Genomic DNA, 27380 nt, shown 5'->3' with positions numbered 1-27380 from the left:
GCATCAAATATTTCCTCTGGTAACTTATTCCATATACATACCACCTTCTGCATGAAGACGTTGCCCCTCAAGTCCCTTTTAAATCTCACCCCTATCACCTTAAGCCTATACCCTCTCATTATTGATTCTGTTTTCCCGGGGAAAAGACCATGTACATTCACTCTATCTATAAACCTGGTGATTTTATACACATGTAATCAGTAAAAGAAACGTAATATACATATGGTATATCATGCCAGCAGAGGGCCTCATTCATCACCTATACAAAAATTTTTCTCTGAAATGAGTGAAAACATTACAGATTTCATTGCATAAGCCTTAAGAATTTATCTGGCTTACAACTAAGTTGTTTTAAGTTCTAAAACAGCAGAACAGATTTACTTGCATCCTTCGAAGGCAGCAACAGCATACTATTAAAATCAAAGATCATACATATGTATTTTGTAAATAACAGGAATTCTGCAGATGCTGGAAATTCAAGCAACACACATCAAAGTTGCTGGTGAACGCAGCAGGCCAGGCAGCATCTGTAGGAAGAGGTACAGTCAACGTTTCAGGCCGAGACCCTATATTTGCATCCCAGTGCAACGTAATGTGAAAATGCAGAATGTTTCATAGATTTAGGGTGCACTCAACAAGTCCAAGTTCCCTTGAACTGTGTAACAACATACCAGATGCCAACATGCTGAAGCTCAAAAGAGTGGTGCCAATAATTTTATGCATGACTAAGTTTGGATTGACTGCAAAAACCCTTGGGGAATGGCACTGAGCCAAGCACTTCTCTCCAGTGAGGAAAGGAAAAAGTAGTGCTGGCAAATGATTGTAATGGATTTGCCTAGTGGCCAGTTACAAAGACATGTCAAGGACAGTATACTTGGCTGCCACCCCAGTCAGGGGATTAGAGAGCAGCACAGGTGGCAGAGAAACTAACAACTACTCTGCTAGAACGCTCTCACCCAGCTCTGTCCTCAGATTCTCCCACTCTAACTTGTCATAGATGAATTATTTTTCAGGACTATACATGCCATCAAGCTCACATGGTCACCTGAACTGGCCCAGTTATGAAATTTACTCCATTTAATTTAACCCATAGCAAAAAAGTACAGTACAAAGGTAACTAAAATAAATCATTTAAATTTCTGAATGATCTGTGCAATGCCAGTAATACAAGATTAACTGTGAATTATATAATCTTAAAACCATTTCTCAACTAACAAGTTAAAAGTAATTTTAAAGATTTACAGCTGGTAAGATGAACTTAGGAGATGAGTTCATGAATTGAAAAGCAACTTTTACAGCTCATGATGTCCTAAACCTTTGTAGACATTGAACTTCTGAAATGTAATCAGTGCAGTAATGAAGTAACAGAAAGCCAATTATTTACAACAATATTCCATATAGACAATGCAATAACCAGGACAGTTACTCCCCCCCCCACCAAGCAGTAAAGCTGATCAGCCGCTCAACACTCCCAACCACCATGACATTATCATTTCCTGTCAGTTTCCTTATGTACAGGCACTTCTGTGCCTGTCTTATGTATTTATATGTAATATGTTCTTTTTTATTATTATTGTATTCTTTATCTTATTGTGTATTTTCTGTGCTGCATCGGAGTGGGAGTAACAATTATTTCATTCTCCTCTACACTCGTGTACTGGAAAAGATATTAAACAATCTTGAACTTGAACAGAAAATCTGTAGAATTTCCAAAACACAATTAAAGTAACATTGGCTTAGAGAGGAATTGTTAATTAATTGGCTGAGCAGGACTTCAATATGCTTTGGTCCAAGTCATGTGATCTTTTACAACACCCAAAATGCAACAACTTAGTGTCACATCAAACTGATATCACCTCTGGAGGGTCTCTATCACTGAAATGCCAGCCTGCTTTACCAACTGGTGTTACTGAACTGCAATTTGAAATAATAATCTTCTGACATAGAGAGAAACATGTTGCCACTGAGCTAAATATTGAATCAACAGAAAGCATCCCAGGATCAAGAATCATTGAATCATTTAGCATGATTCAATGGCTCACTTTTCAATAAACCACACCCTACTGTGTCCATTTTAAAACTACCACAATAAATCTGAAAAATCTTTGTAAAGGATAAGAAACTACTTTTTTTGAATTTGTTTACTTTTCCTGTTATGTGAAGGTAAAAACAAAATCACCTAAATTTCTGTAATAAACTGAAGATATTTTTAGAGGTCGTATTGCAAACACATTGTTGGATACTCCAAAGAGTACAATAAATAGCAGTTACAGAAGAATATGAAACTAAAATAACCAATCTTGCCCAGAACTACAGGTTTCCCCCGCCATCCGAAGGTAGAGCGTTCCTATGAAACGGTTTGTAAGCCGAAATGTCGTAAAGCGAAGAAGCAATTACCATTTATTTATATGGGAAAATTCGGTGAGCATTCGCAGACCCAAAAATAACCTACCAAATCATGCCAAATAACACATAAAACCTAAAATAACAGTAACATATAGTAAAAGCAGGAATGATATGATAAATACACAGCCTCTATAAAGTAGAAATACTTTTCCACAATCATTACTGCACTGTTCTCCGTAGCGAAAATCTCACGCAAGCGCTGTTGGCAAAAACACGGTGCAAGTGCTCTCCAGTAACCTTTAAGCAATGAAGCTTCCAAAACATACCAAATAACACGTAAAAATACACAGCCTATATAAAGTAGAAATAATGTATGTACAGTGTAGTATCACTTACCGGAATCGGGACAGCGCCAAGCACACTGATGACAGTGTGTTAGGCTGAGTGGTTGCAGGTTGGGGTGGTGCAGTGGCCCCCACCCTCCGGCCACCAACCGATACCAATCCGCAAAGCAGGCAGAGGTGCAATGGTAGCCAAGAGGCACACAGTACATCTTTAAGAAAAAAGCTGAAACAAACATGCTAATTAATTAGGTGCTGCCCGGCACCTAATTAATTAGCATGTTTATTTCGGTTTTTTTCTTTTAAAGATGTGCTGTGTGCCTCCCGGTTACCGCTGCATTCTCCGCGAATTGGTATCTGTCCATGGCCTGGGGGTTGGGGTGGTGGGACACTGGGGGGTCTGTTTCCATTAGAGCAGGGAGGTCATCTTCTATCGCTGCCCACCTCGATATGGAAGGTTGAGGTTCGTTGGCTGATGTGGAAGGCTTGCTTGACTGCTGAGCCTCGCGCATTTTTCTATCACACAGTTATTTGTAAGGACTCAAACCATCTTGCAAATATCCCCTAAACCTACATACCCTTTCAAAATTAAAGTCATAGTTTATCATTGCAGCGAAAGTCTCATGCAGTTGCTTCACGTTCATTTTGCTACTGCATTTGGTTTCGATTGTTATCCTTTTTTCTTCCAATTGCATCAGCTCTTCATCTATCAGAGCTTGGTCATGGGATGCCAAAACCTCTTCAACATCATCTTCGTCAACTTCCACAAGCCAAACTCATGTTGTCCTTACTTCGTTCACCACGATTGAAACACTTAATTATGTATAGTTTTATGCTAACTGTAACACCCTTACGAGCTCGTTTAGGCTTTTCCAATACCATAGAGCTCATCTTGCAAATGACTGCTCACAGGTATGTGTTTAAGCAATGCCGGCGAGAATACCGTTCCGAATCTAGGGGAGAGCAGCTGCTCGGGGCCTGCGCTGCCTTTTATCGCATGCTGATTTTTTTCACGCGCGCTGATTTTTTTTCCGTAACGGTGAAAACACCTTCTGAAAGCGAAAACAGGGTACTAATGTAGGTCTATCATAACAGTGACGTTTCGTAAAGCGAATGTTCGAAAAGCGGGGGACACCTGTATAACCTCACAATGCTTCTCCCATTTTTCCATTTCTCCCCAGAACCAAGAGGAGCCATTAAGATACTTCCTCAGTTTGTAGGAGAACTGAGTAGCTCACTTACCTCTTGTAGACCCATTCTAATCCAGCAATTATTGTCCAAAGATCTAGGGGAGGGCTGTCCTGCGATGAGATATTAAACCAAAGCCCCATCTACCTCCATACATAATTCAAAAGATCTCATCACATTATAAATTAAAGGGGGAAACATCTCTGTTCCCTTGGCCAATATTTCTCTCCCAATTTCTGAAACAGACTAACTGATCAATATTATATTCCTGGCTGCAGACATTTGCTTTCAGTTAAGTCATCTTATTTATTTGTTCACTCGTTTTCAGGAGGTGGATGCTGTTTGACAGGGCAGCACTTAATATCGATAGTTTCAGTAGGTACATTTAATGTCAATGAATGTCCATGGTGATCTTCTCGAACTGCTACAGTCCTAGTGGTATAAGTGCTGTTGGAGAATATACTACTGAACAAAGGTGACATTCCTCTTGGATTTGCAGGTATTGGTGCTCCAGAGTGCCTGTTGCCCTTGATAATGTAAACTGCAGGTTTGGGAGGTGTTGTTGTAGTCTAGATGAATCACTTCAGCTAACATGTGCCCCTAATTGTTTGGAAAGGATCAATGACCCAAAATATTAAGTTGTTTCTTGTTCCTCAGACACTGCCGACTTGTTGAGTGTCGGAAATTTTGAGCATCTGCAGATTTTTCCATTTTCATTTTCTGGAACAGGAGTTGGCCATTCAGCCTCATGAAGCTAATTCAACATTCAAGAGGATTATGGATGATATGAGGCCCAACTCCACATTCCTGTCTTTGCTCCATGTCCATCAACATACTTAAATAACAAAAATCTACAAACTTAGATAATCATTTTGCTTCATTATACATTGCATATGAATTAACTACTAATGTGCAATAGTCCATGCATTGGATGCTACGTGTATCAGCTGCATTCTATAAAAAGGCAGTGAAAACATTACTTCTGCTCGACTTGGTGTGAATAATGTAGCCACATTAGTGATTGAAATTAATATTATTCAGGTGATGGAAATATCCGTAAGGCCATAAGGCACAGAAGCTCACTGAGTCTTCTCCATCATGGCTGATATTTTTCCCAATCTCAGAAACAGATTAACCGATCAATATCATAATCCTGGCTGCATAAATTTATTTTGTATTGTCATCTTATTTATTTGTTCATTTTTCTGGAGGTGAATGCTGCTGGCAATGGTAGCATTTAATGTCCATGCTTATCTTCTTGAACTGTTAGACCTAGTGCTAAAGGGTGATCATAACACCATAAGAACATAAGATCTTAAGATCATAAAAAAAGGGGGAACAGAGTCTTATACAGTGGGCAGTGTAGTTTGCGGGCTGCGGAGTGAGCCGGGAGCAGAGTGAAAGCTTAAGGGCTTCGGCTCAACGGGCTTAGGCGGAAACAGGCGAGGCAAAGAAGGTTTGGTTTTCATTTTTTCCTGTTATTTGAGGAGAGCGGAAGTATGAGTGTGAGGGCAGCTTGTTGTTCTCGGTGCCGGATGTGGGAGGCCCTGGAGTCTCCAAGCCTCCCGGACGTCCACATCTCTGCCAGGTGCGCCAAAATGCAGCTCCTAAGAGACCGCATTAGGGAACTGGAGCTGCAGCTTGATGAACTTAGTCTGGTCAGGGAGAGTGAGGAGTTACAGGCAGGTGGTCACACCGGGGCCACGGGAGTCAGACAAGTGGGTCATGGCTAGGAGGGGGAAGAGGAAGAGTCAGGTAATAGAGAGTACCCCAGTGGCTGTGCCCCTTGACAATAGGTACTCCTGTTTGAGTACTGTTGGGAGGGGACAGCTTACCTGGGGGAAGCAACAGTGGCCATGCCTCCGGCACAGAGTCCGGCCCTGTAGCTCAGAAGGGTAGGGAAAGGAAGAGGAGGGCAGTTGTAATAGGGGACTTGATAGTAAGGGGGTCAGATAGGCGATTCTGTGGATGCAGTCCAGAGACCCGGATGGTAGTTTGCCTCCCTGGTGCCAGGGTCCAGGATATTTCTGATCACGTCCAAGATTTCCTGAAGTGGGAGGGAGAGGAGCCAGAGGTCGTGGTACATATTGGTACTAATGACATAGTAGGAAAAGGGGAGAGGTCCTGAAAGGAGAATATAGGGACTTAGGGAGGGAGTTGAGAAAAAGGACGGCAAAGGTAGTAATCTCAGTATTACTGTCTGTGCTATGCAACAGTGAGAGTAGGAATGCAATGAGGTGGAGGATAAATGCATGGCTGAGGGATTGGAGCGGTGGCAGGGATTCAAGTTTTTGGATCGTTGGGACCTCTTTTGGCGCAGGTGTGACCTGTACAAAAAAGACAGGTTACACTTGAATCCTAGAGGGACCAATATCCTGGCGGGGAGATTTGCGAGGGCTACTGAGGTGGCTTTAAACTAGAATGGTTTGGGGGGGTGGGAATCAAACTAAAGAGACTAGGAGAGAGGAGGTTAGTTCACAAATAGAGAAAGCTAGTAGACAGTGTGTGAGGGAGGATATGCAGGGGACAGAGATCAGAAGCACTCAGACCAAAGATGTAGGGGACAAGGAAGAAAAAGATAACAAAGTTGTTTGCTCCATTAGGGATAAAAAAGAGAGTAAGAGGTGGAGAATTTCTTAAATGCATCTATTTTAATGCTAGGAGCATTGTAAGAAAGGTGGATGAGCTTAGAGCGTGGATTGATACCTGGAAATATGATGTTGTAGCTATTAGTGAAACATGGTTGCAGGAGGGGTGTGACTGGCAACTAAATATTCCAGGATTTTGTTGCTTCAGGTGTGATAGAATAGGAGGGGCAAGAGAGGGAGGTGTTGCATTGCTTATCAGAGAAAATATAACAGTGGTCCTCTGGCAGGATAGATTAGTGGACTCGTCCAGGGAGGCTATTTGGGTGGAATTGAGGAATAGGAAAGATGTAGTGATGCTTATAGGGGTGTACTATAGACCACCTAATGGGGACCGAGAACTAGAGGAGCAAATTTGTAAGGAGATAGCAGATATTCGTAGTAAGCACAAGGTTGTGATTATGAGAGATTTTAATTTTCCACACATAGACTGGGAAGCCCATTCTGTAAAAGGGCTAGATGGTTTGGAGTTTGTCATATGTGTGCAAGATAGTACCAACTAGAGAAGGGGCAGTGTTGGATCTCCTGTTAGGGAATGAGATAGGAAGGTGACGGAGGTATGTGCTGGGGAGCACTTCGGGTCCAGTGACCACAATACCATTAGTTTCAATATAATTATGGAGAAGGATAGGACTGGACCTAGGGTTGAGATTTTTGATTGGAGAAAGGCTAACTTTGAGGAGATGTGAAAGGATTTATAAAGAGTGGATTGGGACAATTTGTTTTAAGGGAAGGATGTAATAGACAAATGGAGGTCACTTAAAAGTGAAATTTTGAGGGTACAGGATCTTTATGTTCCCGTTAGGTTGAAAGGAAAGGTTAAAAGTTTGAGAGAGCCATGGTTTTCAAGGAATATAGGAAACCTGGTTCGGAAAAAGAGAGGGATTTACAATAAATATAGGCAGCTTGGAGTTAATGAGGTGCTCAAAGAATATAAAGAATGTAAAAAGAATCTTAAGAAAGAAATTAGAAAAGCTAAAAGAAGATACGAGGCCGCTTTAGCAAGTAAGGTGAAAATAAATCCGAAGGGTTTCTACAGTTATATAAATAGCAAAAGGATAGTGAGGGATAAAATCGGTCCCTAAGAGTATCAGAGTGGACGGCTATGTGCAGAGCCAAAAGAGATGGGGGAGATTTTGAACAATTTCTTTTCTTCGGTATTCACTAAGAAGAAGGATATTGAATTGTGTAAGGTAAAGGAAACAAGAAGGGTAGTTATAGAAAGTATGACGATTAAAGAAGACGAAGTACTGGAGCTTTTAAGGAATATAAAAGTGGATAAGTCTCTGGGTCCGGACAAGATATTCCCTAGGACCTTGAGGGCAGTTAGTGTGGAAATAGCAGGGGCTCTGACAGAAATATTTCAAATGTCATTAGAAACGGGGATGGTGCCGGAGGACTGGCGTATTGCTCATGTGGTTCCATTGTTTAAGAAGGGTTCTAAGAGTAAACCTAGCAATTATCGGCCTGTGAGTTTGACGTCAGTGGTGGGTAAATTGATGGAAAGCATTCTTAGAGATGGTATATATAATTATCTGGATAGACAGGGTCTGATTAGGAACAATCAACATAGATTTGTCCGTGGAAGGTCATGTTTGACAAATCTTATTGAATGTTTTGATGAGGTTACTAGGAAAGTTGACGAGGGTAAAGCGGTGGATGTTGTCTATATCGACTTCAGTAAGGCCTTTGACAAGGTTCCACACGGAAGGTTAGTTAGGAAGGTTCAATCGTTAGGCATTAATAGCGAAGTAGTAAAATTGATTCAGCAGTGGCTGAATGGGAGATTCCAGAGAGTAGTGGTGGATAACTGTGTGTCAGATTGGAGGACGGTGTGTAGCGGTGTGCCTCAGGGATCTGTACTGGGTCCAATGTTGTCTGTCAAATATATTAATGATCTGGATGATGGGGTGGTAAATTGGATGAGTAAGTATGCAGATGATACTAAGATAGGTGGAGTTGTGGATAATGAAGTAGGTTTTCAAAGTTTACAGAGAGATTTAGGCCAGTTAGAAGAGTGGGCTGAAAGATGGCAGATGTAGTTTAATGCTGAAAAATGTGAGGTGCTACATTTTGGTAGGACTAATCAAAATAGGACATACATGGTAAATGGTAGGGCATTGAAGAATGCAGTAGAACAGAGGGATCTAGGAATGATGGTGCATAGTTCCCTGAAGGTGGAATCTCATGTGGATAGGGTGGTGAAGAAAGCTTTTGGTATGCTGGCCTTCATTAATCAGAGCATTGAGTATAGGAGTTGGGATGTAATGTTGAAATTGTACAAGGCATTGGTAAGGCCAAATTTAGAGTATTGTGTACAGTTCTGGTCACCGAATTATAGGAAAGACGTCAATAAAATTGAGAAAGTAGAGGAGGTTTACTAAAATGTTGCCTGGGTTTCATCTCCTAAGTTACAGAGAAAGGTTGAACAAGTTAGGTCTTTATTCTTTGGAGCGTAGAACGTTGAGAGGGGACTTGATAGAGGTGTTTAAAATTATAAGGGGGATTGATAGAGTTGACATGGATAGGCTTTTTCCATTGAGAGTGGGGGAGATTCAAACAAGAGGAGATGAGTTGAGAGTTAAAGGGCAAAAGTTTAGGGGTAACATGAGGGAGAACTTCTTTACTCAGAGAGTGGAGGCTGTGTGGAACAAGCTTCCAGCAGAAGTGGTTGAGGCAGGTTCGATGTTGTTGTTTAAAGTTAAATTGGATAGATATATGGACAGGAAGGGAATGGAGGGTTATGGACCGAGTGCAGGTCGGTGGGACTAGGTGAGAGTAGGAGTTCGGCATGGACTAGAGGGGCCGAGATGGCCTGTTTCTGTGCTGTAATTGTTATATGGTTATATAAGATATAAATGATCATCATGAAAATCTACATAAGTTTAATTTATAATAATACACAGCAAAGTAAATATACACTTAGCAATTTGCACTCCTTTCCCCATACCCATATTTGCTCTGAAAGATATCCAATTATTTTTATCTCTTCAAGGAAGGAAAGTTTCTTCCCAACTCTTGTTGTTAAATAAAGGTTAACAAAAACAAAATTTCCACACCACTCCCACATATCACATTATCCGTCTTGGATCAGTAAACATACATCCCATTGTATCAGAATTGTGTCAATAAAGAAACATTAACAATTTCTGATCCTTATAATACTTTCACAAATCACATAGTTTGATTTAAAAGTGTTAATGATTTTGCTGTTAACTGGAATTACTCATAGAATTTATCAAATATGTTAATTACTGTGGAGGGATTCAATATTTTTACACTGCCAGTTTTCAGCCCTATTTTAGTTTTATTAGCCTTTATTGCAATTGCATACAAGTATTTTTTTTAATTAGTTCATTTTAGAATTTGAAATATCTTAATCATAGCACTCGAAATGTGCTCACTGTAGAAATCTGTTTTTCCGGTTCCAATATACTTGGACTGCTGAGAGCCTAAAATAACACTGCCTAACTGTAGCTGCAGCAATTATGACTATAGGGTTAGAATAACTTCCTTTAATCACTCAAACGTCAAGTTGCACCAGTCATGAACTGTACTTCACCCCATTTTTTCCCCATTGTGCCTCTACTCCCAAAAAGTTTCTGCGAGGCTAAAATTACTCTCCCACCCCAAGGAATCAGCTTGATTCCGTGTAGTCTCTCCTTACTTAAACATCTAATGTCATCTTGATTGTCAAATATCTTATTCATCTTACCAAGACAAATTTCTACTCAGAATGCTTCATCTCTCTTTATTCCTGTTAGACTATAAGACACAGGAGCAGAATTAGGTCATTTGGCCCATCACGTCTGCTCTGCCATTCCATCATGGCTGATCTCGGATCCCACTCAACCCCATACACCTGCCTTCTCACCATATCCTTTGATGTCCTGACCGATCAGGAAATTATCAACTTCCCCCTTAAATATACCCACAAACTTGGCCTCCACTGCAGTTTGTGGCAGAGCATTCCACAGATTCACTACTCTCTGGATAAAAATATTCCTCCTTACCCCTGTTCTAAAGGGTCACCCCTCAATTTTGAAATTGTGCCCTTTAGTTCTAGATACCCCAACCACAGGAAACATCCTCTCCAAATCCACTCTATCTGGTCCTTTCAATATTTCGTAGGTTTCAATGAGATCACCATGTGTTCTTCAAAATTCCAGTTGAGTACTGGCCCAAATTTGCCAAATGCTCCTCATTCGTTAACCCCCCCTGGACTCTCTCCAATGACAACACATCCTTTCTGAGATATGCAGCCCAAAAGCATTGACAGTACTCCCAAGTGTGGCCTGACTAGTGTCTTATAAAGGCTCAGCTTTATCTCCTTGCTTTTATATTCTACTCCCCTTGAAATAAATGCCAACATTGCATTTGCCTTCTTTACCACAGACTCAATCTGTAAATTAACCTTCTGGGTGTCTTGCACGAGGACTCCTAAGTGTCTCTACACCTCTGATGTTTAAACCTTCTCCCCATTTGGATAATAGTCGGCATTATTGTTCCTTTACCAAAATGCAGTATCATACAATTCCTAACACTGTATTCCATCTGCTACTTTTTTGCCCATTCTTCCAATTTGTCTAAGACCTGCATTGCTTCCTCAGCACTACCTACCCCTCCACATATCATAGAAACGTAGAAAACCTACAGCACAATACAGGCCCTTCAGCCCACAAAGCTGTGCCAAACATGTCCTTACCTGAGAAATTACCTAGGGTTACCCATAGCCCTCTATTCTTCTGAGCTCCATATACCTGTCCAGGAGTCTCTTAAAAGACCCTATCGTATCCGCCTCCGCCACTGTTGCCGGCAGCCCATTCCACGCACTCACCACTCTCTGAGTAAAAAACTTAACCCTGACATCTCCTCTATACCTACTTCCAAGCACCTTAAAACTGTGCCCTCTTGTGCCAGCCATTTCAGCCCTGGCTAGATATGATACATAGCTTTGTATCATCTGCAAACTTTGCAACAAAGCCATCAGCTCCATTAACTAAATCATCAACAAACAATGTGAAAAGTAGCGCCGCAATATTGACCCCTGAGGAACACCACTAGTCACCGGCAGCCATCCAAAAAAGGCACCTTCCTCTATACATACTAGTATCTTTCCTGTAACGCCATAGGATTTTATCTTGTTAATCAGCCTCATGTGTGACACCTTTTCAAACACCTTCTGAAAATCCAAGTAAATGACATCCACTGCCTCTCCTTTGTCCACCCTGCTTGTTACTTCCTCGAATAACTCTAACAGATTTGTCAGGCAAAATTTCCCTTTACAGAAACCATGCTGACTTTGATAATAGACTCCAACACTTTCCCAAGCACTAGCCTATAATTTCCTTTCTTTTGCCTTTCTCCCCTCTTACACCACCCTCTGGCTAAAGAAATTCCTCCTTATCTCTCTTATAAAGGGACATTCTTGTATTCTGAGGCTTGCCTCAGTGCATCAATGTCTCAATTACAAATTACAAACTGTGGTGGATGACAGTGATGTCACAAAAAGTATCAGGTGTTTTGAAGTACTCCTGTGTTTAGCAACTTCCTTACATTGGTAACATTGCCCTTTGAAAACAGTCTTCTCTTATTTAGAGTCATAAAGTACTGCAGTGTAGAAACAAGCCCTTTGGCCTATCTGGTCCATGCCAAACTGATCTTCTGCCTAGCCCCACCTACCTACACCCGGACCATATCCCTCCAAATCTCATTCATCCCTGTACCTATTCAAACTTCCTAACCTTTCAAACTAGCGTGGATAACTTTACTCACCTCAGCACTGAACTGATTCCACAGCCTACGGATTCACTTTCAAGGACTTTAAACTCAAGTTCTCGGTGCTACTTATTTATTATTTGTATTTATACAGTTTGTCTTTTGTGCATTGAGTGTCAATCTTCATTTGTGTTTAGTTTTTCATTGATTCTATTGTATTTCTGCAGGAAAATGAATCTCAGAGTACTCTACTGGAGGCAAATGCAGAAATTGCTGGGGCCCTAGCAGAGTAATTTATATCATCCTTAGTGACAGGAGAGGTACCAGAGGACTAGAGGGTAGCCAATGCTGTTGCACTGTTTAAGAAGGGCTCTAAACATAAACCAGGAGATTACAGGCTGGTGAGTCTGACATCAGTAGTGGGAAAGTTACTGGAAGGTATTCTAAGGGACTGTATATATAAGTATTTGGATAGACATGGACTGATTAAGGATAGTCAACATAGCTTTGTGCATGGTAGGTCATGTCCAACTAATCTTATAGAGTTTTTTGAGGAAATTACCAAGAAAGTGGATGAAAGCAAGGCAGTGGACATTGTCTACATGAACTTTAGACATTTGACAACATCCCATATAGGTGGTTGTTCAAGAAGGCTGTCGCTCGAAATTCAAGATGAGGTAGTAAATTAGATTAGACATCAGGTTTGTGGGAGAAGCAAGAGAGTGGTAGTAGTTGCTTGCCTCTCTGACTGGAGGCTTGTGACTAATGGAGTGCTGCAGGGATCGGTACTTGGTCTGTTGTTGTTTGTTATCTATATCAACAATCTGGATGATAATGTAGTTAACTGGATCAGCAAATTAGTGGATGACACCAAGATTGGGAGTGTAGTGGACAATGAGGAAGGGTATCATGGCTTGTGGAGAGATCTGCATCAGTTAGAAAAAGGGGCTGAAATATAGCAGATGGAATTTAATGTAGACAAAATTTTGCACTTCAGTAGGACCAGTCAGGCTAAGCCTTACACAGTGAATGGTTGGGCACTGAGGAGTGTGGTAGAACAAAGGGATCTGGAAATACAGGTCCATAATTCATTGAAAGTGGAAGCACAAGTAGATAAGGTCATAAAGAAAGCTTTTGGCACATTGGCCTTCATAAATCAGAGTACTGAATACAGGAGAAGGGATCACAAACAAGAGAAAATCTGCAGATGATGGAAATCCAAGCAAAATGCTAGAGGAACTCAACAGGCCAGGCAGCATCTCTGGAAAAGAGTACAGTCGATGTTTTGGGCTAAGACCCTTCAGCAGGACTGGAGAAAAAAAATGAAGAGCAGATTTAAAAGGTTGGGGGAGGAGTGGGAGAAACAACAGGTGACAGGTGAAACAGGGAGGGGGAATGGTGAAGTAAAGAATTGGGAAGTTGATTGGTGAAAGAGATACAGGGCGAGAGAAGGGAGAACCTAATGGGGAGGACAGAAAGCCAGGAAAGAAAGAAAAGGGGGAGGAACATCAGAGGGAGGTGATAAGCAGGTAAGGGAATGGGGAATGGTGAAAGCGAGCGGGGGCTTTCCTCTATTCCTTCTTCACCTTTTCTGCATATCCCCTCCCCCACCCTTTTATCTTTCCCCTTACCCGTTTTTTACCTGGGACCTACCAGCCTTTTCCTTCCCACCCTCCCCCCACTTTCTTTATAGGGCCCCTGCCCCACCCTCTTCAGTCCTGACGAAGGGTTCCAGCCCGAAACGTTGACTGATCATTTCCATGGATGCTGCCCGACCTGCTGAGTTCCTCCAGCGTGTTGTGAGTGTTGCTTTGACCCCAGCATCTGCAGATTATTTTGTGTTTAAGATCAGTGGGCATGTTATGTTGAAGTTGTATAAGACATTGGTGAGACCTAATTTGGAGTATTTTGTGCAGTTTTGGTTACAGACCTACAGAAAAGATGTAAATAAGGTTGAAAGAGTACAGAGAAAATTTACAAGGATGTTGCTGGGGCTGAAGGACTTGAGTTATAAGGAAAGATTGAATAGGTTAGGACTTCAATCACTGGAACATAGAAGATTGAGGAAAAATTTAATAGAGGTATACAAAATTATGAGGAGTATAGAGTAAAAGTAAGCAAGCCTTTTCCACGGAGGTTGGGTGGGACTACAACCAGAAGTCATAGTTTAAGGGTGAAAGGTGAAAAGTTTAATGGGAATACAAAGGGAAACTTCTTCACTTAGAGGGTAATGAGGGCGTGGAACAAACTGCCAGCAGAAATGATGCATCCAAGCTCGATTTCAATGTTTAAATGAAGTTTGAATAAGTTAATAGACAGTAGGGGAATGGAGAGTATAGTCCCAGTGCAGTTCGATGGGAGTAAGCAGTTTAATGGTTTCAGCATGGACTAGGTGGACCGAACAGCCTGTTTCTGTACTGTACTTTTCTATGACTCTATGACTTTAGTATATGGTGACATACAGTAGCATGCAAAATTTTGGGCACCCCTGGTCAAAATTTCTGTTACTGTGAATAACTAAAGGAGTAAAAGATAATCTGATTTCCATAAGGCAAAAAGTTAAAGGTGACACATTTCTTTAATATTTTAAGCAAGATTACTTCTCTATTTCCATCTTTTACAGTTTCAAATTAACAAAAAAGGAAAAGGGCCCGAAGCAAAAGTTTGGCACCCTGGATGGTCAGTACTTAGTAACACCCCCTTTGGCAAGTATCATAGCTTGTAAAAGCTTTCTGTAGCCAGCTAAGAGTCTTTCAATTCCTGTTTGAGGGATTTTCACCTATTCTTCCTTGCAAAAGGCTTCTAGTTCTGTGAGATTCTTGGGCTGTCTTGCATGCACTGCTCTTTTGAGGTCTATCTACAGATTTTCGATGATGTTTAGGTCAGGGGCTATGAGGGCCATGGCAAAACCTTTAGCATGCGCCTCTTGAGGTAGTCCATTGTGGATTTTGAGGTGTGTTTAGGATCATTATCCTGTAGTAGAAGCCATCCTCTTTTCACCTTCAGCTTTTTTACAGACGGTGTGATGTTTGCTTCCAGAATTTGCTGGTATTTAATTGAATTTATTCTTCCCTCTACCAGTGAAATGTTCCCCGTGCCACCGGCTGCAACACAAGCCCAAAGCATGATCGATCCATCTCCATCCTTAACAATTGGAGAGGTGTTCTTTTCATGAAATTCAGCACCCTTTTTTCTCCAAACATACCTTTGCTCATTGCGGCCAAAAGGTTCTATTTTAACTTCATCAGTCCACGAGACTTGTTTCCAAAATGCATCAGGCTTGTTTAGATGTTCCCTTGCAAACTTCTGACACTGAATTTTGTGGTGAGGATGCAGGAAAGGTTTTCTTCTGATGCCTCTTCCATGAAGGTCATATTTGTGCAGGTGTCCCTGCACAGTAGAACAGTGCACCACCACTCCAGAGTCTGCTAAATCTTCCTGAAGGTCTTTTGCAGTCAAACTGGGGTTTTGATTTGCCTTTCTAGCAATCCTACGAGCAGTTCTCTCTGAAAAGTTTTCTTGGTCTTCCAGACCTCAACTTGACCTTCAACCTTCCTGTTAACTGCCATTTCTTAATTACATCACGAACTGAGGAAACGACTACCTGAAAACGCTTTGCTATCTCCTTATAAGCCTTCTCCTGCTTTGTGGGCATCATTTATTTTCATTTTCAGAGTGCTAGGCAGCTGCTTAGAGGAGCCCACAGCTGCTGATTATTGGGAAAAGGTTTGAGGAGTCAGGATATTTATAAAGCTTTGAAATTTGCATCACCTGGCCTTTCCTAACGATGATTGTGAACAAGCCACAGCCCTAACAAGCTAATTAAGGTCTGAGACCTTGGTAAAAGTTATCTGAGAGCTCAAATCTCTTGGGGTGCCCAAACTTTTGCATGGTGCTTCTTTCCTTTTTTTTCACTCTAAAATTGTACAAAACAAGAATAATACACTAATCTTGCTTAAGATGTTGAAAAGAATGTTTCATCTTTAACTTTGTGACTTTTGGAGATCAGTTCATCTTTTACTCATTTAAGTATTCACAGTAACAGAAATTTTGACCAGGTGCCCAAACTTTTGCATCCCACTGTAAATGTACTTTGAACTTTCCCTGTAACTCCAGTCCTCAAGTCCTAACAACATCACTGCAAATTTTCTCTGCACTCTTTCAATTTTATTGATATCTTTCCTGTAGGTAGGAGACCAGAAATGCACACAATTCTCTATCAACTACTACTAATAGTCTTGCTTGTGCTCACCTCTTCAAATCAAGGTCAAAAGCCTATTTGATTGCTAATGGAAAATCATTCTAAATACATTTGCAATTTAGAATTGCTTGTCCTATTCAACAACTCACAATACCTCTCTGTGAAAGGTTGCATTTAAAACCGTTAAAAAGTCAATACATTTGTTTACTGCCGACTTGCTTCAAATGGATTGACAATGTTGATCAATTTAGTTTCTATTCAAGCCAATATATTAAGAAGGAATAAATGATCAAAAGCTCAATGTAAAACAGGCTTGGGTCTGGAGTACAGTTTTAGAAACATAGAAAACCTACAGCACAATACAGGCCCTTTGGCACACAATGCTGTGCCGAACATGTACTTACTTTAGAAATTACCTAGGGTTACCTATAGCCCTCTATTTCTCTAAGCTTCATGTACCTATCCAGGAGTCTCTTAAAAGACCCTATCGTACCCGCCTCCGCCACCATCGCTGGCAGCCCATTCCACACACTCCCCCCTCTCTGCGTAAAAAACTTACCCCTGACATCTCCTCCATACCTCTTTCTAAGCACCTCAAAACTGTGCCTTCTCGTACTAGCCACTTCAGCCCTGGCAAAAAGCCTCTGACTATCCACATTTTCACAATGCCTCTCATTTTCACAATATACATTACATCTCAGGCATTCACCTTGAAGTAGCATATAGAACACTGCCACTGCTTTGCAAATTATTTACTGCATCCATCACTGCTAGAAATGTATTTGATTAGAGTTGTGTCACAATCACAAACCCCTTGAAGAATTAGAAGAGAAAGCTGATAAATATACACTCAGTATCCACCTTATCAGGTATCCCCGTACCTCAATAATTGGCCAGTGAATGTCTTCTGCTGCTGTAGCCCATTCACTTCAAAGTTCGACGTGTTGTGCATTCAGAGTTGCACATCACAGTTGTAATGTGTGGTTCTTTCAGTTAATGTTGCCTTCTTGTTACTTTGAACCAGTCTAGCCATTCTCCTTGGCTGTCATTAACAAGGCATTTTTTTCCTACAGAACTGTTGCTCACAGATGTATTTTGTTTTTCACACTATTTACTGTAAACTCTAGAGACTGTTGTGCGTGAAAATCCCAGGAGATCAGCAGTTTCTGAGATACACAAACCACCCTACCTGGCACCAACAATCATTCCACAGTCACTTACTTCAGCGGCCCCAACCACCGGGCTGCAAAGCATGTGCTACCGGGCCGTGAGGAAACAATATGATTTGGCGATAGGAGTCAGCTGCAACTTTCCTCATTCCCTGTCATGGCCACTGTTGAGCTTGAACTCACGTGAGGTCATTACCCACGCGTCATCCATGTCAGCGCGGGAAGGAGATCAATTCCTCAAACTTGCAAATGACAGCAGGCTGAAAAGTATGTTTGGCATAACATCTCTGCCGGCATTCTGGATCAAAGTCAAGGCTAAATATCCTGAGATAACCATGAAAGCACTGAAAACGTTGCTTCCATTTCCAACATATCTCTGCAATGAATGCGACGAAAACTAAATTGCGGAATAGACTGGACATAAGGAACCCCCTTCGAGTATTGCTGTCTCCCATCACCCCTCGATGGCACTGTCTTGTTGCAGGGAACAAGTATTCAGCCCAGGGCTCCCACTGATTCAGCGATATTGGTGTGTTGCAATGATTTTATATGTTCATACGGGGAAAATATGTGCTGTATGTTTAATATCCCAACGTTACTTAAAATGTTATGATGCTGTTGACTTATAAGTGACTTATATAACCATATAACAATTACAGCATGGAAACAGGTCATCTCTGCCCTTCTAGTCCCTGCCGAACGCACTCTCACCCAGTCCCACCAACCTGCACTCAGCCCATAACCCTCCATTCCTTTCCTGTAATATACCTATCCAATTTTTCTTAAAATGATAATATCGAACCTGCCTCTACCACTTCTACTGGGAGTTCGTTCAACACGTACTTCAAGCTCCCGTCCTCCCCTGATAATTGACTTATCACTATATTCATGCGAGGAGAATATGTGCTGTGTGTTTAATATTAAATTCATTAGATAAACCCTTTTAGAAACGAAATTGAGTGTATCAGCCACTTATCACCTATAGTCTGGTCGTGATTAACACCCCCGCCCCCAAACAGAATCGCCAAAAATGATTTGTAGAAAAAAATCGGCACGTACAAGCATGCACACACAGGTGCCCGCGCAAGGCTTCATGTCAATGTAGTCTTTCTCGGGGTAAACACAACGTATTTGACTACTCCTCTTGTCCGTTGGCAACCCTACCCCCTCCCCGGTCGGCTGGTCCACAAGAATATTGTCAATAATAAACCGGTCCGCAGTGCAAAAAAGGTTGGGGACCCCTGACTTACTTAGATCACATGATGGTAAAGAACAACAACTAAACCTCTTAACCATGTTTGCATGCTTTTATGCGTTGAGTTACTGCCACATGATTGGCTGATTAGATATTTGCATTAACGAGCAGATGTACAGGTGTAGCTAATAAAATGGGCACTGAGTGTATTTGTAATAATCACACAGCTGCATATCCTAGGGACAGCAATTCACCTTGACGTTGACTGAATAATGATTGTTTTTGCAGAACCAAGACAGGTTATAACCTACACTTTCCATATTATGCTATTTCTTCTTAAAACAGGCTCAACACACTCACATATCTTTGGAGGTGAATGAAGACAATTGCTCAATGTGCTTAGAAGTAATTGCATCAGAACGATTTAACCTAATGTCATACTCAGTTGCAGTCATCAACCATAGCCTGCCTCCACTTAATAAGGTTCATTACTTGAGCTCAGAACTTAATGAGAATTCTCTTTTTTTCTAGGGTTTATTAATATCCTTTGCTCTATACCACTTAAAAGCAGAAGTAAGGACTCTGCCAATTCTATTCTAGATCATAAGAAATAGGAGCAGAATTGGGCCATTCGGCCCATTGAGTATGCTCCATCATGGCTGATTTATTAACCCTCTCGACCTCATTCTTCTGCCTTCTCCCTGTAACCTTTGACACCCTTACTAATCTTTAACCTATCAACCACCATTTTACATATACTCAGTGACCACTTTATTAGGTACACCTGTATACCTGCTCATTAATATATGGTCAAGAAGTTCAACTGTTGTTCAGACTAAACAGCAGAAGGGGGAGGGAATAGGATCTGAATGATTTTGACCGTGGAATGATTGTTGGTGCCAGTCTCAAGAGCTTACAGGGAATGATGCAAGAAGAAATCCAGTGAGCATCAGTTCTATGGGTGAAAACACCTTGTTAATGAGGGAGGTCAGAAGAGAATGGCCAGACTAGTTCACACTAACAGGAAGGTAACTGTAACTCAAATAACTGCGCATTACAACAGTGGTGTGCAGAAGAGCATTTCTGAATGCACAACACTTTGAACCTTGAAGTGGATGGACAACAGCAACAGAACTCAATGAACATATACTCAGTAGCTAACAAGTGGCCACTGAATCTCTACCCAATGTCCTGGCCTCAAGGTCCGTCTGTGTGATGAATTTCACATATCCACTGCCCTGTGCCTTCTGAGGATTATTCTGTGGCTGACAACTGCATGGGTCGGCTTAGTCTCAGATTCTGATTCTGCCAGTGCTACAGAGCACTGTTGGTCACCTCTCAGACAAGACTGAAAATATTTGCATTGGGATTGAGAGATGGGAAATTAAAACAAAACGATCTGTATTTACATTGATCCTTAAACATGACGCATGAAAGACTGAAATGCATTTAATTTGAAATTTAATTAAGAAAGTAAACACACGACTCGAAGAAATACTGTACATCTCACCTGAAATAAATTTTCCACTGCATGAAATCCACGGATTAGATTTAAAGCTGCACAAAGCAGACTTAGTAAACAAGATATAACTCCTGGCAGCTTCACTGGTTCCAGTCGCTGATTGGGAGCTGTGGCGACAAAACCAACAGTAAAAAAGCGGCACCATGAATTCGGATGCATATTACAGCTTCTAACATATTTGTTGACACCAACATTTGTTCAGCTGGAAATATCTGTCAGCCCCTAATGATTACTACACGTGTTGATATGAAACCACATCTTGGACCCAATGATCAGTCCATGAGTACCATATCCTGGATTTCCAGTTTTCCCACAGCAACTGCCCTTGATCAGAAGAGGAAAAGAAGTGTTACAGAAAGGCAATAACATCTTGCTTTGTGGGAAATTTTATCAAAAGGCCATTTTGAAGAACTGCAATGTGATTTCTTCAAAGCTGTAACTGCTAGCTAACGCAGCAAAACAGTTCAGGATTTTTAAGTAGAGGTACAGTCGATATTTCAGGCCGAGACCCTTCGACCGGACTAACTGAAGGAAGAGTTAATAAGAGATTTGAAAGTGGGAGGGGGAGGGGGAGATCCGAAATGATAGGAGAAGACGGGAGGGGGAGGGATGGAGCCAAGAGCTGGACAGGTGATCGGTAAAGGGGATATGAGAGGATCATGGGACAGGAGGTCCGGGGAGAAAGACAAGGGGGTGGGGGAACCCAGAGGATGGGCAAGGGGTATAGTCAGAGGGACAGAGGGAGAAAAAGGAGAGTGAGAGAAAGAATGTCTGTATAAAAATAAATAACGGATGGGGTACAAGGGGGAGGTGGGGCCTTAGCGCAAGTTAGAGAAGTCGATGTTCATGCCATCAGGTTGGAGGCTACCCAGGCGGAATATAAGGTGATGTTCCTCCAACCTGAGTGTGGCTTCATCTTTACAGTAGAGGAGGCCATGGATAGACATGTCAGAATGGAAATGGGATGTGGAATTAAAATGTGTGGCCTCTGGGAGATCCTGCTTTCTCTGGCGGACAGAGCGTAGGTGTTCAGCAAAGTGGTCTCCCAGTCTGCGTTGGGTCTCACCAATATATAGAAGCCCACATCGGGAGCACCGGACGCAGTATGTCACCCCAGCGGACTCACAGGTGAAGTGTCGCCTCACCTGGAAGGACTGTCTGGGGCCCTGAATGGTGGTAAGGGAGGAAGTGTAAGGGCATGTGTAGCACTTGTTCCGCTTACAAGGATAAGTGCCAGGAGGGAGATCAGTGGGGAGGGATGGGGGGGGAACGAATGGACAAGGGAGTCGCGTAGGGAGCGATCCCTGCTGAAAGCAGAGAGCAGGGGGAGGGAAAGATGTGCTTAGTGGCGGGATCCAATCATCTGTCCAGCTCTTGGCTCCATCCCTCCCCCTCCTGTCTTCTCCTATCATTTTGGATCTCCCCCTCCCCCTCCCACTTTCAAATCTCTTACTAACTCTTCCTTCAGTTAGTCCTGACGAAGGGTCTCGGCCTGAAACGTCGACTGTACCTCTTCCTAGAGATGCTGCTTGGCCTGCTGTGTTCACCAGCAACTTTGCTGTGTGTTGCTTGAATTTCCAGCATCTGCAGAATTCCTGTTTGTTTCAGGATTTTTAAGTTTTCAGTTCTTGTTAAGTATTTTTATTTCTAATTGGTTGCATCACCATCTAGTATGGAAGTGACAATTCACTGGACTGGAAAAAACTGCAGAGGGTTGTTGTCTCAGAGAGCTCTATCATGGGCACTAGCCTCCACACCATCGAGGATATCTTCAAAAGGTAGTACCACAAAAAGGCAGGATCCATCATTAAGGACCCTCTCCACCCAGGACATGCCCTCTTCTCACTGCTATCATCAGGGAGCTGATACAGGAGCCTTAAGAAATGCACTCAATGTTTTAGGAGTGGCATCTTCCTCTCCTCCATCAGAGCTGTGAATGGACAATGAAACCATGAACACTATCTCACTAACAACACGCACAAAATGCGGGAGGAACTCAGCGGGCCAGCCAGCATCTATGGAAAAGAGTATAATCGATGTTTCAGGCCGAGACCCTTCAGCAGGAATGGAGAAAAAAAGATGTGGGGAATGGAGGGATGGAGAAACACAAGGTGATAGGTGAAACTGGGAGGGGGAGGGGTGAAGTAAAGAGCTGATTGCCAATTCCATCGCCTCTGATCTGGGCTGACAATTACGTGCCGGGCAGCACCTAATTAATTAGCATGTTTATTTTGGCTTTTTTCTTAAAGATGTGCTGTGTGCCTCCTGGCTACCGCTGCATTCTCTGCGAATCGGTATCTGTCTGCGGCCTGGGGATTGGGGTGGTGGGACACTGGGGTGTCATCTCATCGTCGTCTGTTTCCATTAGGGCAGGCAGGTCATCTTCTTCTATCTCTGCCTTCCCCCATGTCGGAGGTCGAGGTTCGTCGTCTGCTGTGGCTGACGTGGAAGGCTTGAAAAACGACAGTATGCTTGACTGCTGAGCCTTGCTCATTTTTCTATCATACAGTTGTTTGTAAGCACTCAAACCATCCTGCAAATATGCCTTAACCAACATACCCTTTCAAAATTAAAGTTGTACTTTATCATTACTCTTTCGGTTTCGACTGTTATCCTTTCCTCTTCCAATTGCATCAGCTCTTCACCTACCAGTTCTTGGTCATGGGATGCCAAAACCTCTTCAACATCATCTTCGTCAACTTCCACAAGCCAAACTCACTTCGTCCTTACTTCTTTCACCACGATCAAAATGCTTAATTATGTCTAGTTTTACGCTAAGTGTAACATCCTTACAAGCTCTTTCAGACTTTTCTGATACCTTAGAATTCATCTTGCAAACGCCTGCTCACAGGCACGTGTTTAAGCAATGCCGGCTAGAATGCTGTTCCGGAGGAGAGCGGCTGCTCAGGGCGTGCGCTGCCTTTTATCGTGCGCTACTTTTTTTCACGCGCTGCCTTTTTTCGTAACAGTGAAAACACCTTCTGTTAGTGAAAACAGGGAACTAATGTAGGTCTTTCATAACAGTGAGGTTTCGTAAAGCGAACGTTCTAAAAGCGGGGGACACCTGTACAAGGGAGAAGATGCTCAAAAAGCTGAAAGACCTCAAGATATACAAGTCACCCGGACCAGATGAACTGCACCCTGGGGTTCTGAAAGAAGTAGCGGTAGAGATTATGGCAGCATTAGCAATGATCTTCCAAAAATCATTGGACTCTGCATGGTGCCAGAGGACTGGAAAATTGCAAATGCCACTCCACTCTTTAAGAAAGGAGAAAGGCAGCAGAAAGGAAATTATAGACTATTTAGCCTGACCTCAGTGGTTGGGAAGTTGTTAAGAGTCATTTGTTAAGGATGAGGTGATAGAGTACTTGGTGACACGGGACAAGATAGGACAAAATCAGCATGGTTTCCTTGAGGGAAAATTCTGCCTGATGAACCTGTTGGAATTCTTTGAGGCGATTACAAGTAGGATAGATAAAGGGGATGCAGTGGATGTTGTATATTTGGATTTTCAGAAGGCCTTCGACAAGGTGCCACACATGAGACTGCTTACGAAGTTAAGGGCCTGTGCTATTACAGGAAAGTTACTAACATGGTTAGAGCATTGTCTGATTGGTAGGAGGTGGCGAGTGGGAATAAAAGGATCCTTGTCTGGTTGGCTGCCAGTGACTAGTGGTGTTCCACAGAGGTCGGTATTGAGACTACTTTTTTTTAATGCTGTATATAAATGATTTAGATGATGAAATAGACGGTTTTGTTGCCAAGTTTGCAGATGATACAAAGATTGGTGGAGGGGCAGGTAGTGCTGAAGAAACAGGTAGGATGCAGAAGGACTTGGACAGATTAGGAGAATGGGCAAGAAAGTGGCAAATGAAATATAATGTTGGAAAATACATGGTCATGCACTTTGATAGTAGAAATATATGTGGCGGACTATCTTCTAAACGGGGAGAAAACCCGAAAACCTGAAATGCAAAGGGACGTGGGAGTCCTTGTGCAAAAGACCCGAAGGGTTAACTTGCAGGTTGACTCACTGGTGAAAAAGGCAAATGCGATGTTAGCACTTATTTCAAGAGGTCTTGAATACAAGAGCAAGGATGTGATGTTGAGGCTTTATAAGGCACTGGTGAGGCCTCACCTTGAGTATTGTGAATAGTTTTGCGCTCCTCATCTAAGAAAAGATGTGCTGGCATTGAAGAGGAGGTCCAAAGGAGGTTAAACATAGAAAATAGGTGCAGGAGTAGGCCATTCGGCCCTTCGAGCCTGCACCGCCATTCAGTATGATCATGGCCGATCATCCAACTCAGAACCCTGTACCAGCCTTCCCTCCATACCCCCTGATCCCTTTAGCCACAAGGGCCATATCTAACTCCCTCTTAAATATAGCCAATGAACTGGCCTCAACTGTTTCCAGTGGCAGAGAATTCCACAGATTCACCACTCTCTGTGTGAAGAAGTTTTTCCTAATCTCGGTCCTAAAAGGCTTCCCCTTTATCCTCAAACTGTGACCCCTCGTTCTGGACTTCCCCAACATCAGGAACAATCTTCATGCATCTAGCCTGTCCAATCCCTTTAGGATTTTATACGTTTCAATAAGATCCACCCCTCAATCTTCTAAATTCCAACGAGTATAAGCCTAGTTCATCCAGTCTTTCATCATATGAAAGTCCTGCCATCCCAGGAATCAATCTGGTGAACTTTCTTTGTACTCCCTCTATGGCAAGGATGTCTTTCCTCAGATTAGGGGACCAAAACTGCACACAATACTCCAGGTGTGGTCTCACCAAGGCCTTGTACAACTGCAGTAGTACCTCCCTGCTCCTGTACTCGAATCCTCTTGCTATAAATGCCAGCATACCATTCACCTTTCTCACCGCCTGTACCTGCATGCCCACTTTCAATGACTGGTGTATAATGACACCCAGGTCTCGTTGCACCTCTCCTTTTCCTAATCAGCCACCATTCAGATAATAATCTGTTTTCCTGTTCTTGCCACCAAAGTGGATAACCTCACATTTATCCACATTAAATTGCATCTGCCATGAATTTGCCCACTCACCTGACCTATCCAAGTCACCCTGCATCCTCTTAGCATCCTCCTCACAGCTAACACTGCCACCCAGCTTCGTGTCATCCGCAAACTTGGAGATGCTGCATTTAATTCCCTCATCCAAGTCAGTAATATATATTGTAAACAACTGGGGTCCCAGCACTGAGCCTTGCGGTACCCCACTAGTCACTGCCTGCCATTCTGAAAAGGTCCCGTTTATTCCCACTCTTTGCTTCCTGTCTGCCAACCAATTCTCTATCCACATCAATACCTTACCCCCAATATCGTGTGCTTTAAGTTTGCACACTAATCTCCTGTGTGGGACCTTGTCAAAAGCCTTTTGAAAATCCAAATATACCACATCCTATCCACTCTACTAGTTACATCCTCAAAGAATCCTATGAGATTCGTCAGACATGATTTTCCTTTGACAAATCCATGCTGACTTTGTCCGATGATTTCACCGCTTTCCAAATGTGCTGTTATCACATCTTTGATAACTGACTCTAGCAGTTTCCCCACCACCGATGTTAGGCTAACCGGTCTATAATTCCCCGGTTTCTCTCTCCCTCCTTTTTTAAAAAGCGGGGTTACATTAGCCACCCTCCAATCCTCAGGAACTAGTCCAGAATCTAAAGAGTTTTGAAAAATTATCACTAATGCATTCACTATTTCTTGGGCTACTTCCTTAAACACTCTGGGATGCAGACCATCTAGCCCTGGGGATTTATCTGCCTTTAATCCCTTCAATTTACCTAACACCACTTCCCTACTAACATGTATTTCCCTCAGTTCCTCCACCTCACTGGACCCTCTGTCCCCTACTATTTCCGGAAGATTATTTATGTCCTCCTTAGTGAAGACTGAACCAAAGTAATTATTCAATTGGGCTGCCATGTCCTTGCTCCCCATAATCAATTCACCTGTTTCTGTCTGTAGGGGACCTACATTTGTCTTAACCAATCTTTTTCTTTTCACATATCTATGAAAGCTTTTACAGTCAGTTTTTATGTTCCCTGCCAGTTTTCTCTCATAATCTTTTTTCCCCTTCCTAATTAAGCCCTTTGTCCTCCTCTGCTGAACTCTGAATTTCTCCTAGTCCTCAGGTGAGCCACTTTTTCTGGCTAATTTGTATGCTTCTTCTTTGGAATTGATACTATCCCTAATTTCCCTTGTCAGCCACGGGTGCACTACCTTCCTTGATTTATTCTTTTGCCAAACTGGGATGAACAATTGTTGTAGTTCATCCATGTGATCTTTAAATGCTTGCCATTACATATCCACCGTCAACCCTTTAAGTGTCATTTGCCAGTCTATCTTAGCTAATTCACGTCTCATACCTTCAAAGTTACCCTTCTTTAAGTTCAGAACCTTTGTTTCTGAATTAACTATGTCACTCTCCATCTTAATGAAGAATTCCACCATATTATGCTCACTCTTACCCAAGGGGCCTCTCACGACAAGATTGCTAATTAACCCTTCCTCATTGCTCAATACCTAGTCTAGAATAGCCTGCTCTCTAGTTGGTTCCTCGACATGTGGGTTCAAAAAACCATCCCACATACATTCCAAAAAATCCTCTTTCTCAGTACCCTTACCAATTTGGTTCACCCAATCTATATGTAGATTGAAGTCACCCATTATAACTGCTGTTCCTTTATTGTACACATTTCTAATTTCCTGTTTAATACCATCCCCAACCTCACTACTACTGTTAGGTGGCCTGTACACAACTCCCACCAGCGTTTTCTGCCCCTTAGTGTTATGCAGCTCTACCCATATTGATTCCACATCCTCCCAGCTAATGTCCTTCCTTTCTATTGCGTTAATCTCCTCTCTAATCAGCAATGCTACCCCACCTCCTTTTCTTTCATGTCTATCCATCCTGAATATTGAATATCCCTGAATGTTGAGCTCCCATCCTTGGTCACCCTGGAGCCATGTCTCTGTAATCCCAACTATATCATATTCATTAATAACAATCAGCACTTTTAATTCATCCACC

General features: G+C 42.3%; 1 protein-coding gene across 4 annotated transcripts in view; it reads right to left on the bottom strand.

Moving 5' to 3' along the window:
- The window catches only part of sec22a (SEC22 homolog A, vesicle trafficking protein), a 242686-nt gene that overhangs the window by 140043 nt on the left and 75263 nt on the right, over positions 1-27380 (bottom strand). For all 4 annotated transcript variants that reach the window (XM_063051333.1, XM_063051332.1, XM_063051329.1 and 1 more), the window contains exon 5: positions 20314-20432. In XM_063051333.1, coding sequence (XP_062907403.1) covers positions 20314-20432 — 119 coding nt within the window. The remainder of the gene's footprint in view (positions 1-20313; positions 20433-27380) is intronic.

Source organism: Mobula hypostoma, chromosome 6 (assembly GCF_963921235.1).
Source record: "Mobula hypostoma chromosome 6, sMobHyp1.1, whole genome shotgun sequence".
NCBI classification, from domain to species: domain Eukaryota; kingdom Metazoa; phylum Chordata; class Chondrichthyes; order Myliobatiformes; family Myliobatidae; genus Mobula; species Mobula hypostoma.
The sequence above is the reverse complement of the archived record's forward strand: the minus strand, read 5'-3'. Positions and strand labels throughout refer to the sequence as shown.